This window comes from Mauremys mutica, unplaced genomic scaffold, assembly GCF_020497125.1.
Source record: "Mauremys mutica isolate MM-2020 ecotype Southern unplaced genomic scaffold, ASM2049712v1 Super-Scaffold_100054, whole genome shotgun sequence".
Lineage (NCBI taxonomy): Eukaryota > Metazoa > Chordata > Testudines > Geoemydidae > Mauremys > Mauremys mutica.
Genome location: NW_025423258.1, coordinates 4,086,208 through 4,104,181, shown reverse-complemented (window position 1 = coordinate 4,104,181; position 17,974 = coordinate 4,086,208). Strand labels below are relative to the sequence as shown.

Genomic DNA, 17,974 nt, shown 5'->3' with positions numbered 1-17,974 from the left:
CTGGCAACGGGGCCTGGGAAGGGCCAGGAAGGGGAGGGAGGATCAAGGGCCCCACCCCGCCCCAGACTGCCTAGCCCCACGTTTCCCAGTCCCAGCTACTCCCCCCCCCCCACCACCACTTGCTAGTCACATTCCCAGACCCCACTGCCAGCCCCTCCCCACTGATAGTGACTTTCTCACTCCAGCCCCACTCCTTTCCCCTGTGAAAAGACATCACCCAGGGCTCCCTGCCGGCCATGTGAGTGTGGGGCAAGAAGAATCCACCCCATTCTGTTGATTCAATATCCTTGTATAATCCCCTCCAATTTCCCATCTTTTCTCTTGAATGGTGACATAAAATCTCCCCACATGATGCTTGTCCCTTATATTGGCAAATATTTAGTTTGTGCCCCATTTTCTCCTCAGTTCTGAAATACTGATATCAAATTCTCAAAAATCTTCCCCCTTTTCTCTCCAGGTGTGTGACTGAGATTGGGGCTCTTATCGTACTGAGTGTGGCCCTGTTCTGCCAGATGCTGCAGAGACCCCAACTGAGATCTGGGCCCTGTTCTGCCAGGCACCGAAGAGACCCCAGGTGAGATCAGACCCCACTGTTGTGCCAGGTAAAACTGAGACCTGGACCGAGATCACGGCCCCCCTTGTGCCAGGCAGCACATGACTGCGGCCCAAACCGCTGCCTCCATTGTGCTGGGCACTTCAGAGATCCTGCTGAGTCTGGCATTGCACTGACCCTAATGAAGATCACACCCCACCACTGTACTGGGCACTGCACAGAACCTGACAGAGATCCTGGCCCCACATTTTGCCAGATACTGCAGGGACCCCAAACAAAATCCGGGATCCTGTAATGCCTGGAGTTGCAGAGCCCCCAACTGAGCTCAGGCTCCCCTGTTGGTCAGGACTCTGCACACTGACCAAGATCAGGGTCCCCATTGTAACAGGTGTTGAACAGACACCAAGGGTATCTTTACCCTGCCATTAAAAACCCCCACCTGGCCCATGCCAGGTGACTCAGGCTCACAGGGCTCAGGCGAAGGGGCTGTTTAATTGCAGTGTAGGTGTCTGGGCTCGGGCTGGAGCCAGGCTGTAGAACCCTGTGAGGTGGGAGGGTGCCAGACCTTGGGCTGCAGCCCCAGCCAGAAAATGGACACCACAATTAAACTGCCCCACAGCCTGAGCCGTGTGAGCCCAAGTCAGCGGGCACGGGCCAGCCGCCGGTGTCTAACAAGTTTGCATGGAGAATTTGGGGCAAAACTGGGAACTGAACCCAGATTGTTTGAATTCTTGCCTCTCCCCTTAACCCCAAGCCCAGCGTGTGTGTGTGTGCAGGGTTGTTTTGGTCTGTGTTTGCCTTGCATTGGCTTCCAAGGGAGGCTGCGGAATTTCCTTCACTGGAGGTTTTTAAGACCTGGTTAGAGATGCACCAGTCTGGGAATGTCTAGGGATACTTGGTCCTGCCTCAGCACAGGCGGCTGGAGGAGACGCCCTCTCAAGATCCCTTCCAGGCCTACACTGAAATAATTCTCTTTTGTGCTGTGTCCTGTTCTACGCTGAGCTGTTTTGCATGGTGCCATTTGGAACTGTGATCGCACCATGTTGTGTAGCAGTTTTATGGTGAATTGTTTTGCCTCAGCATGTTTGGTGCCTGTGTTGTGCTGGTTTGAGATGAGCTCTTTTTTTTTCGTTGTGTAATATTGTCCTAGGGTGTGTTAGTTTGCATCGTGTTTTCTTTTCCTCTGTATTGTCATTTTATGCTGTGGCTTTTGTTGTTTCTTTTTTCTTTTTTTTTTTTTTCTGAGTTTCCTGACATTATGTTGTGGTGGGTTTTACTCTGGATGTTGTGTTTTGTACGTATATATCGCATGGCATCCTAGAAATGTAGTGCTGGACAGAACCTCAAGATGTCATCAAGTCCAGCTGTCTCTGCCGAGGCAGGACCAAGTATATGTAGATTGTCTCTGGCAGAGCTTTGTCCTATTTGTTCTTAAAAACTTCCAGGGAAAGAGACTCCCCAGCCCCCTTGTAAGACTATTCCAGAGCTGAACTGCCTTAGCTCTGGGGACACCCACACAGACTGTAGTGGTGAGCAGCTCTGCAGAGAGAGGAGACCCCGGTGAGTGGGCAGCTGGGGAAAGAGACTAAAGTTGGGAGAAGAAACATTGACGTGTCCAAGGTCACCCAGGCTGTCTGTGACCGAGCTAGAAATAGGTTCTAGTGCCACCGTACTGCTGTTTTGGGCACTGAAGGTCTCTGCCACCCTGGTGTTTTAGGCACTGGTGCAAACCCTTAGTATAGACAGAATTTACACTAGTGCACTATGATTTGTACTGGTGCACCATGTCCCAGTTTGAAGGTTTGAGGTGGGGGTGGGGGGAAGTGACCTCACAGAGGCCTGGGGCTGGCTGAACAGTGCAGCTGGGAAGGGAGGGGCAGCAGTGAGTGCTGGAGGTATGAGCCAGGAGCGCAGCCCCACAGGGCTGGACACTGGCTGCTCCTGACCCAGGGGACACCCCCCAGCGAGGTGGTTTGTCCATGGATGCACAGGCTGTCTTGGCAGGGCAGCTCAGCTGCAGTCCCTGCACACCTCTTCCTGCAGCCTAATACAGTGTGCTCTGGGGGCCTTTCCAAGCTGCGGGTGACGGGGCTCTGGAGCTAACAGGGTCTGTTCCTGGCTCTGTCACACACCTGTTCAGTGACCGTGGGGAAGTCACAGCCCCTCTCTCTGTAACGCTGTCTTCAGTGACTCGAGAGCACGAGCACCAGCCTCAGGCAGACTGGTAAGAAGCAGGGAACAAACCCCAAATTGGGTGTGAGGTCTGTATGGAGATTTCACCAACCAAGTATCCATTGTAAACGCTTCAGGCACTGTACCAGCATTAACATGGAGTCACAGACAGTCCTCTTGGGTGATCCCATATATTTTACCACGCAGGTGAGCTCACCTTTGTGACAGATGGTCCTTTCCACCAGGCGTTCTCAAAGCACATACACTAAGGAACTGCCTGACCCCTGGTGTGCTGGCCACCGCTTCCCGCAGCTCCCATTGGCCAGGAATGGTGAACCGCGGCCATTGGGAGCTGCAGGTGGCCATGCCTGCGGATGGTCAATGTAAACAAACTGTCTCGTGGCCCGCTAGCGGATTACTCTGACGGGCCGCAAGCCAAAGGTTGCCGACCCCTGCTCTAGCTGATGTTACATTGATGTGTGTGACCAGGACGCAGAGAAGGAGCTTGTTCAGAAAGCCAAAGGGTGATGTTATTCACTGGAATGCCCCCCACTGCCCCGAGGTAGCGAGATCCCCAGAATACCCTCACCTGGGACAGATGTTGCTGGGAGATGGAGCTGCTTTCCCCAAAGCAATAAGTGGCCTAAGCTCAAGAGCTTTGCCTGCACTGGCTTGTTTTCCTTAATACCTCCCTTCTTATTTATTCATTCACTGGGATTACGGTAACACCTAAATGCCCAAACCAAGATGGGGGCCCCATTGTACTGGGCCCTGGACACACCAATAGTGAGAGACCATCTCTGCCCTGGAGAGCTTCGTACAATCTAAACAGACCAGACAGCAGCTCGGGGGTTTTAGCTCAGAGCCGGGCCAGACGAGGACTGTAGGGAAAATCCCTTCCCTTTGGCTGTATGTTAGGCAGCAGTGAGGCCTGTTCCCTCCTCCCTGCAGCTCCATGGCACTGTCACTGCATCACACTCACCCGCCATCTGGTTTGTTATTTCTCCTGTTCCCCAGACCCAGCTATGATGATGGGGAAGGTTCCCTCCTTCTCCCCCGGCTCCACAGTGAGCTCCGCTCTGCCCAGCTACGTCGCTCTCTGCCTCGCTCTACAGGTGCAGAGGCTGGTGTCAGGTAGGAGCTCCGGCCTCCTCGCTGGGTTTGCTGCTGGTCTATTGCTGGTTATTAACATCCATCTCGCACCACTGCCTTGTCTTGCAAACCATGTCTGCTCACCCCGCCTGGTGTCTCATGCTCTTTACACAAATGGAGACACGGCAGAGCACAGCTGGGTCCCTAATAACCATGGTTGCTACCCAGTGATGAGCTCCCAAAATCCTAAGAACCAGTTCCCTACCGGGTCCTCGGTGGTTTGGCGGCAGAGGGGTCTTCACTCGCTCTGGGTTTTCGGCAGCAGGTCCTTCACCCGCAGCAAGTGAAGGACCCGCCGCCGAAGTGCTGCCGAAGACCTGGTAGGGAACCACGTGGTGAGTGCAAGCCCCACGTGCCTGTCTCCCCCTGCCACCCACCCATCTGACCCCAACCCACGTCTTGCCCCCGACTGCCCCCCTCAGAACCCGCAACCTATCAACCACCCCTCCTTGTCCCCTGACCACCTCCTCCCGAGACCCCCCCACCCTAACTGCCCCCAGGACCCCTACCCAACTCGCCCCACTCCCTGTCTCCTGACTGCCTCAACCTCAGCCACCACCACCCTGACAGACCCCCGGGGCTCCCACACCTACCCAACTCCCCTGTTCCACATCCCCTGACTCCCCCCATAACCTCCGCCCCCTCCAACCGCTCCCTACCCCTTATCCAACCCCTCCTCCCAGCCCCAGCCGGCCCCCTTACCATGTTCCCTACCGGGTCCTCGGTGGTTTGGCGGCAGAGGGGTCTTCACTCGCTCTGGGTTTTCGGCAGCAGGTCCTTCACCCGCAGCGAGTGAAGGACCCGCCGCCGAAGTGCTGCCGAAGACCTGGTAGGGAACCACATGGTGAGTGCAAGCCCCACGTGCCTGTCTCCCCCTGCCACCCACCCATCTGACCCCAACCCACGTCTTGCCCCCGACTGCCCCCCTCAGAACCCGCAACCCATCAACCACCCCTCCTTGTCCCCTGACCACCTCCTCCCGAGACCCCCCCACCCTAACTGCCCCCTGGACCCCTACCCAACTCGCCCCACTCCCTGTCTCCTGACTGCCTCAACCTCAGCCACCACCACCCTGACAGACCCCCGGGGCTCCCACACCTACCCAACTCCCCTGTTCCACATCCCCTGACTCCCCCCATAACCTCCGCCCCCTCCAACCGCTCCCTACCCCTTATCCAACCCCTCCTCCCAGCCCCAGCCGGCCCCCTTACCATGCTGCTGTGTATGGATGCCGCACAGCCGCTGGAGCTTGCAGCCCCACCCCCTTACCCAGAGGTGAAAGCAAGCCAGTGTGCACCAGTACGGCGTACCGGCGAGAGCCGGTGCACCGCACCAGGGTGGCTCGGCTTCCCCAGGGGGCAATTTAAAGGGCTTGGGGCTCCCAGCAGGGGCTAGAGCTCCAGGCCCTTTAAATTGCCACCAGAGCCCCACTGCTGGAGCCCTGGGGTAGGGCTGCGGGGCTCTGGGGGCTCCCACTACTTCTACCGCCCCGGCCCTTTAAATAGCCGCTGGAGTCCCACCGCTTCCCCAGGGCTCCTGCGGCTGTTTACAGGGCCGGGGTGGTCGAAGCAGGGGAGCCCCGGGCCCTTTAGATAGCCCCTGAGCCCTGGGGTAGCAGGGGGCTCCAGGGGTTATTTAAAGGGCCAGGGCTCCAGCTGCCTCTACCGCCTCGGTCCTTTAAATAGCTGCTGGAGCCCCCCCTCGCCGCTTCCCCAGGACTCCCGTGGCTCTGTGCGGGGGAGGGGCCAGGCGAGCCTCAGCCTCCCTAGCTGGGAGCTCAAGCGGCCCAGACAGGCCGGATGTGGCCTGCAGACCAGAGTTTGGCCGCCCGCCCGCCCCTTTAAGAACTGGTTCTACGCCGGCTTCTAAATTTAGCAGCCTGTTCTTGCGAACCGGCTCCAGCTCACCACTGTTGCTGCCTCTACTCAGTCTTCTCAGGCCTAGATACTCATCCAGCCTATTGCTCTGGCTGGTTTCTGGCAGCTTCGAATACACAGAACACAGGGAGCAGCACTACAGGTCGATGTTGAGTCTGTACACAGAGACCCCCCCATTAAAGTGACCACCTGTGTGGTGGTGATGATCTGTTTTCATATCTTTACACTTTGCAAGCGCTTACACCATCTCTACAGCAGCTGGGACGGTTCCTGTGCTGCAGCAGCATGAAAAGGCCTTGGCGTATCAGAGAATCAGGCCCCCCATACCATTATCCCCACGGTGTCCATGAGAAGTGTTGAGCCATAGTCAGAGATCATACAAGTAATGCATAAAATTCACATGAGCTCTGCCATCGTACACGTGTGTAGGGCACTGCGTGGGTACATGTCATGCATTCTAATACACGATGCTCTCTCTTACTGGGGTCTTACTACTGAATTAACACACCACTCAGCTCCTCTTTGATTTAATTGACTTTTTATCCCTGACACATTTCACAGCACAGTTCACAGTGACTGGACCTGATCGTCCAATCACAGCATCTGTCAGTGGGGAGGCCGTCCTGCCCTGCCACCTCTCCCCCAGGATGAGCGCTCAGAGCATGGAGGTGAGATGGGTCCGATCCCAGGACTCTGCAGTTGTGCACCTGTACCAAAATGGGCAGGATCAGTATGAAAATCAGATGTTGGACTATCAAGGAAGAACAGAGCTGCTGAAAGATGACATCACCAGTGGAAGTGTTTCCCTGAGAATACGTGATATCCGACCTTCTGACGAAGGTCTGACGCTTGTTTATTTCAATCACTTACCTTTTTTCAAGGCGCCTCAGTGCTCCTGTAGGTGGAAGGTTAGTAACTTGTTTCACTGCTGTTTTTACTTCAGAAAGGATAATAAATAGAGAACTCTTGGGAGACGGTGCTTGTGGTTTCTCTGCCGGCCAATTCTTTGAATTCTCTTTTGACTTCCCATAATTTCCCAGTAGAGTCAGTGTCTGCTCTCAGGACACATTGAAGGGCTTGCTGGAATGCTCTGTACGCTGAGGCTGCTTCTAAACTTTGCTTTGCAAGTGAAGGTTATGGAAGAGTTCAGCCTTCATGCATGTCAATTAGGTGGTTCACAACTACTCCACATGATTCCTCTTATATGCACCTGCTGCACCAAGCCTGTTTATAGCATTGTTAAAAGGAAAACTGATTCCCTTACCCCTGCTCACACTATCAGCCTCCTGGGTTATGTAGCAGCTTATCCCTGGTCCTTAGAGAAAATGAAGGATCTGCACATATGACAGAACAGCAATCAATGAGAGGCAGTGGGGCCAAAGGGACTGAATGCCACTTCTGATCAATTCCAACATTTTAGGGAATTTTCTCAGCATCAAAGGCCAGAATCCTGTTGATCTTGGGGACAATCAGAAAACAAAAATGGGGGGAAATGGGGGCCATATGGAGCTGCTATCTGTTGATGGCACCATTAACACCTTGAAGCATAACAGCCCTACTCACTCTGCCAACAGAGTTTATCATGTTGACACCTCCAGTGTTAGAAGAGAAATAATTGTTCTCCCTCCATGGGGTGGATACTCAGCCAGCAGGGACAGCCAGAGGGGGTGGAGAGGTCATTCCTTCCTTCCTCCTTCCCAGTGTCCTGCCTCCTCAATACCTGCTCCAGTCAGGGGAGAGAGGGCACCAGCCATCCACCCTACCCTTCCAATCTATGGGGGAGAAGAGACACCCAGAAACCATGGCATGATGGAAAGGATGGGGACCCCAGTGTGGAGGACATGGAAATAGGACAGTAAACAGAGCCACTGGCATGGGGGAAAGGGACAGCATTGGGGGAAGTGGGAATGGGGGTGTGCACACAGAACCCCTGGTATGGGGGAGATTGGGGAGAGTTGCAGGGAGTCCCTGAAGTAGAGGGGGATGGGACAGTGACTTGGGGGGGTATGGAGGTACGCAAGGAGCCCCTCATGCGTGCGATGCACTCAGCCTACACAAGATACAAAGTGTGTCACACACTAGTTATGCTGGAAGTTTGATCTCTGGACACTTGCAAAGGGGCTTGAAGTTGTGGTTGGGCTAATCAGTTGGCAGAGGCTTAATTTGTCCCCTATTTGGTTTTCCAATTTTCCCCTAAGTCAAGTGCCCAGTGAGACCTAGAACAGTCCCTGCACTTTCGGAATCGACTAGGTACAGCGTTCAAAAGGTGTCACATTACAAACACAGACAGAATAACAGAGAGATGCCACTGAGGGCTTGGCTACACTTGCAAGTTGCAGCGCTGGTAGAGGCTTTCCAGCGCTGCAATTAGTAACCGTCCACACATGCAAGGCACATCCAGTGCTGCAACTCCCTGGCTGCAGCGCTGGCTGTACACCTGGCCAGGTTGGGGTGTAGCGATTGCAGCGCTGGTGATCCAGCGCTGCTCATCAAGTGTGGACACACACCAGCGCTTGTATTGGCCTCCAGGGAATAAGGAGATATCCCAGAAAGCTTTTAACTAAATTACTCTTTGTTTTGTTATGCAGCCTCTCTTTGTTTTGTTGTGAACTCCGATCGGAGCTCCGTTGAACTGCTTATCTAAAAAACAAACACTGATCACAGCAAACAGGAGCTATCTGTACCTGGCTGTGAACAATCAAATGAGAGGCAGGGAGTGAATGTTTGCTTGACAGAGAAACAGCGTTGGATGCAGGCTGTTTGCAATTAAGACTAAGGGTTCGTGAACATTTTGTGATTTTTCAATCCAGGAAGCTAAAGTGTTGGCTCCAAAAATCCACTCTCTCTCTCTTCCCCGCTCCCTGTCACAGTACACCACAGGGAGTGAGTGAAACAGCGGGGAGTCTGTGTTGGAGGCAGCCTGTTTGCAATTAAGAGTTAAGACTAAGGGCTCGCGAACATTTTGTGATTTTTCAATCCAGGAAACTAACACACAGTGTTGGCTCCAAAAATCCACTCTCTCTCTCTTCCCCGCTCCCTGTCACAGTACACCACCCTCCACCCCCCTCTTTTGAAAAGCACGTTGTTGCCACTTGAATGCTGGGATAGCTGCCCATAATGCAGCACTCCCAACAGCGCTGCTAATGCTGCAAATGTGGCCACACACCAGCGCTGGTAGCTGTGAGTGTGGCCACACACCAGCGCTGCTCCTACACAGCTGGATGACCAGCGCTGCAAACTACCAGCGCTGCAAACAGTAAGTGTAGCTAAGCCCTGAGTTGAGTGTAAGGCATTGTGGAAGTAGAACAAGAACTGACAGGGATTTGTAGGGGATCTTAATGCATGACAGTCTCTGTTAGCAAGAGTCAGGCTAACTGTGACCCTAATAACGCGAGATTTTTAGAAGCGAGGATTGTGTGAGGCGAGTGGGAAGGAACTGTGTGAGAAGTTGTTGTGACCTTGTGTAAATAAGATTAGAGTCAAAATAAGTGAGAAAAATATGTTATCAGGATGACCTATGTATAAACAAAATGCAGCTGGTGCTTCTTATTGTCTGTAACAAAAGGTATAAATGCTGGAACTGTTTACCTGTGGAGAGACCTGCCTAGGAGGGGGAAACCCTGGATCCTAGCGCACTCCCTCCCTCTATGCAATTGCTCAAGAAATAAAGTATCTGACTTTGCTGCACCCAACCAGAGAGTGAGAACTGAGTTTTTCTCCAACAGCATTCACAAACTCGGCCCATCAATTTGAATCCACACCTTTGTGATGTCAGTGCGAGTCTACGTGTGTGTCGTTTCAGATTAACAGTGTCCCATTTCACAACTGATTTAAATGAAATAAAAATGAGACACAAAATAAGAGCGTTACACACTGACTTGCACTGAAAGAACCAAAGATGTGAGTTGAAGTTGGTTTCGTTTTGCTGGTGCCAGCCTGTGAGTAGACTCGCCCTGAGACTCAAATACTCTCATTAACACAAGATGGATTGAGAATGCAGAGCATCGATCATATTAAAGCAAAAAGAAATGGTCTCTATAACCAACCTAGTCTGACACTACAGAGCTCTTCCAGGCCTAATCCAAAGCCCAGATTGTTAATGTGAGGCGTTACGCTCTGGATCAGGCCTTGAGAGTGGATAGAACAATACCACACATATGGGGTGCCCAACCTGAGCCTGAGAAGGAGCCAGAGTTTACCAATGTACATTGCCAAAGAATCACAGTAATACGTCAGCAGCCCCCCATCAGCTCCCACCCCCTGCTCCCAGCGCCTCCCACCCATGGGAAGCCACACTAATCAGCACCCCCCCACACACACCTCCCGATCAGCTGTTTCATGGCGTGCAGGAGGTTCTGGGAGGGAGGGGGAGGAGTGAGGGCATGGCAGGCTCAAGGGAGGGGTGGAGTGGAGGCAGGGCCTGTGGCAGAGCCAGGGCTGAGCAGTGAGCACCCCCGGCACATTGGAAAGTTGGCGCCTGGAGCTCCAGCCCCGGTGTCGGTGCCTATATAAGGAGCCGCATATTAACTTCTGAAGAGCCACACGGGGCTCTGGAGCCACAGGTTGGCCACCCCTGTCCTACATCATCTCCTCCTTACCTCGGTCAGTGCTGTTCACATCTTCCAAGTGTCCCAGAAATTCCTAGTTTACGAGAATCCATGCCTCCCCCCCTTCCCAAAGGGGTGTTCTTGAAGATACTGTCATGAAACATTTGGCTCATAACACAATATTGTAGAATTAACATCAGTTCATTGCATTCCCCTCTAGGCTTGGGCTCTGGCCCTGACATCTCTGTGGAGGGACATCAGGACGGAGGGATCAAGGTGGTGTGTCGTTCATCCAGATGGTACCCACAGTCCGAGGCTCAGTGGAGAGATCTTCAGGGACAGTTCTTACCATCAGCCTCTGAAAACATATCCCAAGCAGCCGGTGGCCTGTTTCAAACAGAGATTGCCATTGTTATAACAGAAGAGTCCAACCAGAAAGGGTCCTGCTGTGTTAGGAACCCGCGTGTCAACCAGGAGAGAGAGTCAGCAATTTACATAGCAGGTCAGTGCCGCACATGGACAGACTGAGACACTGCAGATGTTAGTGGGGAGCACTTACTAGAGTGTCTCCTAGTAGTGAGGTCTTGAGCATCCTCAACTCTCTCTGGATATACCTGGTGACTCAAAATAGTTCTATATAACGTTTGTGGGCTATTCAGACTGACATGTAAAATGGCTGCACTATGGATCCCCTACTGCAGTTCAGACCCTGGCAAAACTCCCATTGCCTTAAAGAGTTAGAACTGAGGGTTCAAACTGTAACTTGTATTGAATTGCACAAAAGTCAGGAAATGCAGAACTCCACAGGCAACATAACCTGGACCTCCCCTGTGCACATACGGCGTTTTTTGTTTCATTTTGTGAGCCTGATCCTACATTCATTGTACAATGAAATTGATAGGGAGATTTGCTAGGCATAAACAATCAAGCCTATAACGTGTAAATACAAAATGTGACCTAAATCCAGCTTAACATTTTAGAAAAACAGTTCAGGCTTTTTGTACTATTTCCTAGCTAATAACAATTATTATAGAACCAATATTTTGTCACTGTAATAATAATTTTGCATTTGTAAAGCACTATTCATCTTCCATCTCAAAGGGCTGTAACATTTCCCTGTGGCATGCCCAGTGCATCAGTTTCACAGAGTCACCTTTGACTCCCTTCCTGGTCTTCCTTGAGGGCATCCAGTTAAGGTTTCCAGCTCCCAGCTGTCATCTCTCGTAGAAAGATACCTGCATCTCTCTCCTTCCAGCCTGTGGGGCTTTGATTTACAGTCCCCTCACTGTGATTCCCCCAGCAGGTCTGCTCAGGCTCCAGCACCAGTGTAAAGAAGGTGCTGTCCTTTTGCTCACCCAGGAAGAAAGCCCTGACCTTTGAGTCTGGTTTAACTGCCTTTTATTCCAAAAGTCTCACTTTGTCCCCGCAACTTCCTGGAAACAGATAAAACCCGTCCCTCCTCCTATTCCCCAGAAGGTCAAGCTTCAAGGACTGGGGAATTTGCATAGCCACTGTTGCGGAATATTATATTAATCACCCCCTAGTGATTCTAGATTCTGTAGGAAACTCCTGCCCCCAGTGAGCAAGGAACACACTGTATGTCTACACTGCAATGTAAACCTGCCCTCAGACTCAGGCTTTGTTGTTATTAAAATCCCTGTGTGGTTGAGCTTCCCTGAGCACAGGAGAATGTGGAGCATCAGTAACTGGTTACAGCATTCTGATCTCGAGGCCAGTCTGCACTGGTTGCAGCCCTGACATCCGGTAGAGAAGCCTAGGGGCTGCTCTAAGTTACACTAGTGGCAGATGGGTGTAGTGGAGCTCTGCCATGCCCCGTGCCTACCACTAATATCCCCATTCTTATTAATTAACCATGTTTGGTAACCAGATTAGCACTCGGAATTTCATTGGCTTAATAATAAAACTCAAAGAAGCCACATTTCACGTTGTGTTTCCCTGTGAGATTCTTTTAACCAGTCAGTGTCACCATTTTCTCAATGTCCTGTCTTCATTCTACATGTGTTTGTTCCTAAATCAGTATTTCTCCTGCAGATCTCTTTTTTCCACGGGTCTCTCCCTGGGTGGTGGCTCTGGTAGTGATCCTGGCTCTTGTGATTGCCCTGGCCCTCTACTGCATCTGGACACAACGCAGAGCAAAAGATAAAGGAACAAGAAGGGAGACTGCAGTGCGCTAGGGAAAGATTTGCATCAGCCATTCCTGGGCAGTCATCATCCACAGCCAATTATCTCCAGCTGCGAGGATTGCTGGTGCATGCATCAGTGTCATCCCAAGTGGGATTTCTGAAAATGTGTCTCCAGGACTTCTTTCTGATGACATGGAACCACACACTGGGTCCAATGCAAAATTAGGCAGCGTTCCTGGAACACCTTTGTATGGCCCTAGCGGAAAGGTAAGTACAAGCAGCATGCTGAAGCCACGCTGGTCTGATTCCACATGGCCAAAGTCTCAGCGTGCACATGCATTTAGTTCACGTCATTAGCTCTGTCAGTGGTGTCTGGCCAGAAACAATGGCATGACCATATGGAATCAGACCAGGGGTCTATCCAAGCCAGGGTCCTGTCTCTGACTGTGGCAAGCATCAGCTGCTTCAAAAGGAAGGTGCAAGAATTCCAGAATAACCAGCGAGCAAAGATTCTCTTGTAGGCAATGGCAGTAGGGTAAAGAAAAAGCTGAAGTCTTTCTCCTAGTCCTCCATTGGCTCAGAAGGTCCTTTGGACTTGATAGACATTCAAGGAATCTCCATTGCACCTTGAAGCAGGAAGTCCATCTTCATATGGACTTGGAAGACCTACAGGTAACAGCATGGGCATCGGAGGAGAGGTGCACGTCTGCAGGGAGTCTCCAGACAGAACTCAACTTGGGAATTTCACTCACTGATCTCATTGTGTCACATTTCAGAAGTGAGGGGGGAAGAGAATGCTCTCTGCGGCATGTTCTGTCTCTTTGTGATGTGCCCAGTACAATGGGGCCTCATCTCGGGATGCTGCCACATTACAAATACGAAAGACCACAATGTTCTAGTAATCTCAGCTACACTAGTGTTCTTCCAGGGTGATTATAGAGGTCCTAGCACCACAGAAAAGTGGGTAACAGCCTCATTGGGGGATGTGTAGGCAGGCATATTGGACTCCCCAGCTGAGTATCATCAGGTGTTAAGATTCCTTATACTGGCCAGATGAGACAAGCCTGTGGCTAGCTTTTCTAGCTGCCATTACCTCAGACAGGCAGCTTTTGGAGTTAGTGCCTCCAGCCGTACAAGAGCCACACTCCTGTTTTCGTGACGAAAACTCTTTCTGCCCAGGCGAAGTTTTTCTCCCATTGTTCCTTGGAAACAGTTTCCCCGTCACTTCATTTTAGCCATTAGTCATAGTTCATTGCATGCCATCCAAAATCCCAGGACCTTGCAGCCTCAAAGTTCCTGCAGCAAGATGTTTAAAAGTTTGCACCTTTTGGCATCTGGGAAACCATTCGCAGAAGGAATCAAGGCTCCCTCTTCAAGGTCCCTAGCTGTATTACAAGAAGCGACTGAGCATCATGAGAGGAAGATTTGCAAAGCAGGTTTCTGTTCTTCTGCAGAAGCATCCTTTGATCAGGGGCGACTGTAGCAATTTCGCTGCCCCAAGCACGGCGGCACGCTGTGGGGGGTGCTCTGCTGGTCGCCGGTTCCGCTGCTCCAGTGGACCTCTGCAGATGTGCCTGCGGAGGGTCCGCTGGTCCCGTGGCTCCGGTGGACCTCCCACAGGCATGCCTGCGGATGCTCCACCAAAGCCGCGGGACCAGCGGACCCTCTGCAGGGACGCCTGCGGGAGGTCCACCGGAGCCGCCTGCCGCCCTCCCGGCGACCGGCAGAGCACCCCCCTGTGGCGTGCCACCCCGAGCACGCGCTTGGCATGCTGGGGCCTGGAGCCGCCCCTGCCTTTGATAGGAAGGTGTTACTGTATTGGTTCCCACATAATTCCTTAAATGAAACAGCCTTTGCTGGGGGGTGGGGGGAGATTCCATTTCTGCAAGTTATTCTACTGCAATAATATTACATTTGTGTTTTATACTCCCTCAGCCCCACCTTCTGTGATTGCATACTTCCCATTAGTGATGAATGGGGAGAGAAGCTGTGCAGCAGAATGAGAAATTTCTTACCTGGTCATTTTTTTTTTCAGTTCTCAGCATCTCTTCTCATTCATCCCACCCTGCTAGTCTGGTAAATGACTGGAACACAGCGTGGAACAAGCTGATTTTTTTCTCGCCAGGGAGCCGTAGACATATAATTGCCTTAGGGTTAGAGAACAGAATTCCAGGCTGTCTCTCTAGTTCCTGGAGTGTTTCTGCAGCTTTGCAAGAATTCTTGTGGTGGACTGAGCTGAAGGGTGGGGCTTAGTCGAGGAGCCTCCAGTAACAACACTGGTCCCCTCTGAATGCCTCACACAATAGAGATGGAGGAGGGGGGAAGCTGCTAACAGGGAAGTGTCTCACCTGACACGGTTCTCTCATTTCCAGCTGTGTTTGGATCCTGGGGCTGACAGCCCAAATGGGTGAACTTCGAGTGGGAAAGAGCTGATCTTAGGGGCTGATGCTCATTTGCATATAACTTATTGGCTCAGCTAGACAAAGGCACCTCCACCCCTTTCTGAGCTAGGCACCCACCATCTGCCCCAGCCCTACGGGGAGCTGTTTCCCAGGTATCACTAGGACCAGGGGGCAGGCGCCAGCCACAAGGCCAGGAGCTGGGCTTGGATGGAGCCAACCAGATCCCATCCCTTATCTAGCCCAGGTCAATGCCCCATTACCTTTGCTCACTTCCTGTCCCCGGCCCCACAGTCAGGAGGTGGGGGGAGCTGTGGCCGTTCAGGGGATGGGCACAGAGGGGAGCAGAGACCTTCTCTACCCCACTCCCACAGCAGCCAGATCTGACAGGAGTGTGACGGGGTCTGGGCAGTGAGGATGGCCCCTCGGGGAGACACGCAGAGCAATCCCTAGACATGCTAGTCAGCGGGGCCCGGGCAGTAGGGATGCTGAGTGAAGGAACATCAAGACAGATCTGTCTGTGGGTCCTGTTTGACTGCCTGCCTCTCTTGCATAAATTACATGAATAGCAGGAACTGCACCATAAACACAACAAGGTGAAATCTCACCTTTTTCCTCCCACCTCCCCCTAGAGACCCTGCAAACTCATATGAAGAATCAGAAGGGTAAGTGTCTGGACCCACTACATTACCTGAGAGTAGGGTCATCTCAGACAGAGCAGGGCGAAATCTCACCTGTATTAACTGAGGCCTGGTCTACACTACGGGGGGGGAGGGGTCGAACTAAGGTACGCGACTTCAGCTACGCGAATAGCATAGCTGAAGTCAAAGTACCTTAGTTCGGGCTACTCACCCGTCCAGACGCCGCAGGACCGAACTCCGCGGCTCCCAAGTCAACTCCGCCACCGCCGTTTGCAGTGGTGGAGTTCCGGAGTCGACCGCAGCGCTTCCGGAGTTCGAACTATCGCGTCTAGATCAGACGCGATAGTTCGAACTCCGAGAAGTCGAACTCTCCGCGTCGACCCGCGCGGTGAGTATAGACCTGCCCTAAGTACTGGAACAATTTACCAAGGGTTGTTTGGGGTGGATTTTCCATAATTGGTAGTTTATAAATCAAGACTGGATGTTTTTTCTGTAAGAGCGGCCATCAGAATTATTTTGGGGACGTTCTCTGGCCTGTGTTATGCAGGAGGTCAGAGCAGATGATCACAATGGTCCCTTCTGGCCGTAGAACTTAAATATCACCTCTGCCCTTTTATCCCTCTAGGGATTCTGCTAACTGAAATGGAGCGTGAGAATGGTGAGTGTCTGGGCCAGTTAGATTAGCTGGGGCGAGGGTGGGAGGGGAGAGTCACCATCATAAATACGGCAGGGTGAAATCTCACATCTCCCCCTTTTCTCCCCCTAGAGAGACTGCAATCTGAACTGGCGAAACAGAAAGGTCAGTGTCTGTGATCCACAAAACCCCACTTGGCTGACGCCTAATCCTGTAGGCATCTAAACTCACTCAGGGCATAAACCCGAGCTCTAAAAGTTCTCCTGTTGTCTAAGTTTCTGTCTCTGGGCATGCATGCTGCTGTCTCAGTCTAGGCATCTGAGCACCTACCTCCCACCTGAATCTCAGCATGATCCGCAAAGCAGGGGAAGATGGGTGGAGGAGTGTCTCTCTCACCTATGGGGCCTGATATGGTAGTGGTGGGAGTGGAGGAGAACCTCCCTTATAATCTTTAACCCAACAGTTAGGGGACCCACCAGGGTTGTGGGAGACTTTGGGTCAAGTCCCGCCTCTGCCTGATGGGAAGGGATTTGGACAGGGATCTGCCACCTCTCGGATGAGTGCCTTAGCCACTAGGCAGTGGGATATTCTGACACGGGGCTCCCCCTATCCCCTTTGCTGAAGTTGTTAAACTTAATTAACTATTAAACGGGAATCACTATAATCCTCTCTCCCCCTGACCATTTTGTGTGGAGTTACACCTTTAGTACTGAGCAGCGGGAAGTCGACCTAAGTTACGGTACTTCAGTTACGTAAGTTATTGTAACTGAAGTTGACGTAACTTCAGTTAACTTACAGCGGTGTCTACACCAGGCTATGTCGACGGGAGATACTCTCCCCGCTGACTTACCTTCTGCATCTCACGGAGGTGGAGTATAGACGGGAAAGCACTCTGCCATCGATTTCGCAGGTCATCACCAGACCCACTAAGTCAGCGCTTAGCTGGAAGTATAGACAAGCCTAAAGGCATGTGCCATACTGTCTTGCATGGAACAACGTAGGCACCTAAGCCACCTGACTGCAGGAGAGGGGTTCCCAGCTTTGGGTCACCAGCAGTGAGGGCTTCTCCCTCCAGCCCAAGGCACCAAACCCCTGAGAAAGGCAAATGCCCCCGTTATTGGCATCTCCCATTGGCTGTCTTTGGCAGCTGCCTACCTTGTGTGCTGGCTTTTGTGGATCCCATTCGAATGGGCCATCTCTTGCCATTCAGTGTATAGGGAGCCTTGACACACCTTTGGGGTTACCCAAGGTGTCTGGGGTCAATGATGACCACCTGCTTACAGTGGGAGCCTTGTCTGTGCCCACCAGAGGAAACGCTCCCACAGCTTCTGGCAACACCGGCACTCCGCTCTGGGCTCCGCAAGCCCCACTCTCTCTCTCTCTCTCTCTCTCTCTGCAGACTAGCAACTTACACACCCCAATTTGATACACTGAATTGCCAGTCCCTTGTCTTCTGGACACCTGCAATGCACCAGTCCACTGCCTCCGTGGAAGCAGGGCACCCCAGTTCACTGGCTTCACCTCAGTTCAACACTTGTTAACACAAGGCACTTAGAGTAAAACCAAACACGTTTATTTTACAGATCTTCAGATAAAGATTCAAATAAAAGCAAGCAAAAGGATTATAATATGGAGATATACCTCTCTCATAAAACTGGAAGGATGTTGAAAGGTCAGTGAGTTTATTCCCCTGCCTTCCCAGCAGGACCAAGTACTGTCCCTAACAGATTTTTTGCCCCAGATCCCTAAATGGCCCTCTTATGGATTGAACTCACAGTTGTGGATTTAGCAGGATGTGCAAACCCCTGAGCTATCCTTCCCCCTCTTATGATTTTCAAACATAAGGTGACAGGTA

General features: G+C 52.0%; 1 protein-coding gene across 3 annotated transcripts; it reads left to right on the top strand.

The window, feature by feature from the left end:
- Positions 1 to 509: 509 nt before the first annotated feature.
- Positions 510 to 17,642, top strand: LOC123358432 (myelin-oligodendrocyte glycoprotein-like). 3 transcript variants are annotated; one of them, XR_006575726.1, is made up of 7 exons: positions 510 to 574; positions 3,743 to 3,859; positions 6,316 to 6,662; positions 10,522 to 10,803; positions 16,111 to 16,143; positions 16,252 to 16,284; positions 17,519 to 17,642. XR_006575726.1 is itself a non-coding variant. In XM_045000935.1 (5 exons), the coding sequence occupies exons 2-4, from the start codon at positions 3,751 to 3,753 to the stop codon at positions 10,717 to 10,719; spliced, it is 654 nt and encodes a 217-aa protein (XP_044856870.1). In that variant the 5' UTR covers positions 510 to 574; positions 3,743 to 3,750; the 3' UTR covers positions 10,720 to 10,803; positions 12,354 to 12,462. The 3 variants fall into 3 exon arrangements, 1 of the variants encoding a protein (XP_044856870.1); XR_006575725.1 differs by lacking the exon at positions 17,519 to 17,642 and having other exon boundaries at positions 16,252 to 16,500; XM_045000935.1 differs by lacking the exons at positions 16,111 to 16,143; positions 16,252 to 16,284; positions 17,519 to 17,642 and adding an exon at positions 12,354 to 12,462.
- The last annotated feature ends 332 nt before the right edge of the window (positions 17,643 to 17,974 follow it).

Bases quoted from the DNA above. Each gene is read 5' to 3' on its own strand.
- LOC123358432 (XM_045000935.1), top strand. From the start codon at position 3,751: ATGATGATGGGGAAGGTTCCCTCCTTCTCCCCCGGCTCCACAGTGAGC. The intron at 3,860-6,315 runs GTAGGAGCTCCG...CACATTTCACAG, and splicing joins GGTGCAGAGGCTGGTGTCAG to CACAGTTCACAGTGACTGGA. The intron at 6,663-10,521 runs GTTAGTAACTTG...ATTCCCCTCTAG, and splicing joins AGTGCTCCTGTAGGTGGAAG to GCTTGGGCTCTGGCCCTGAC.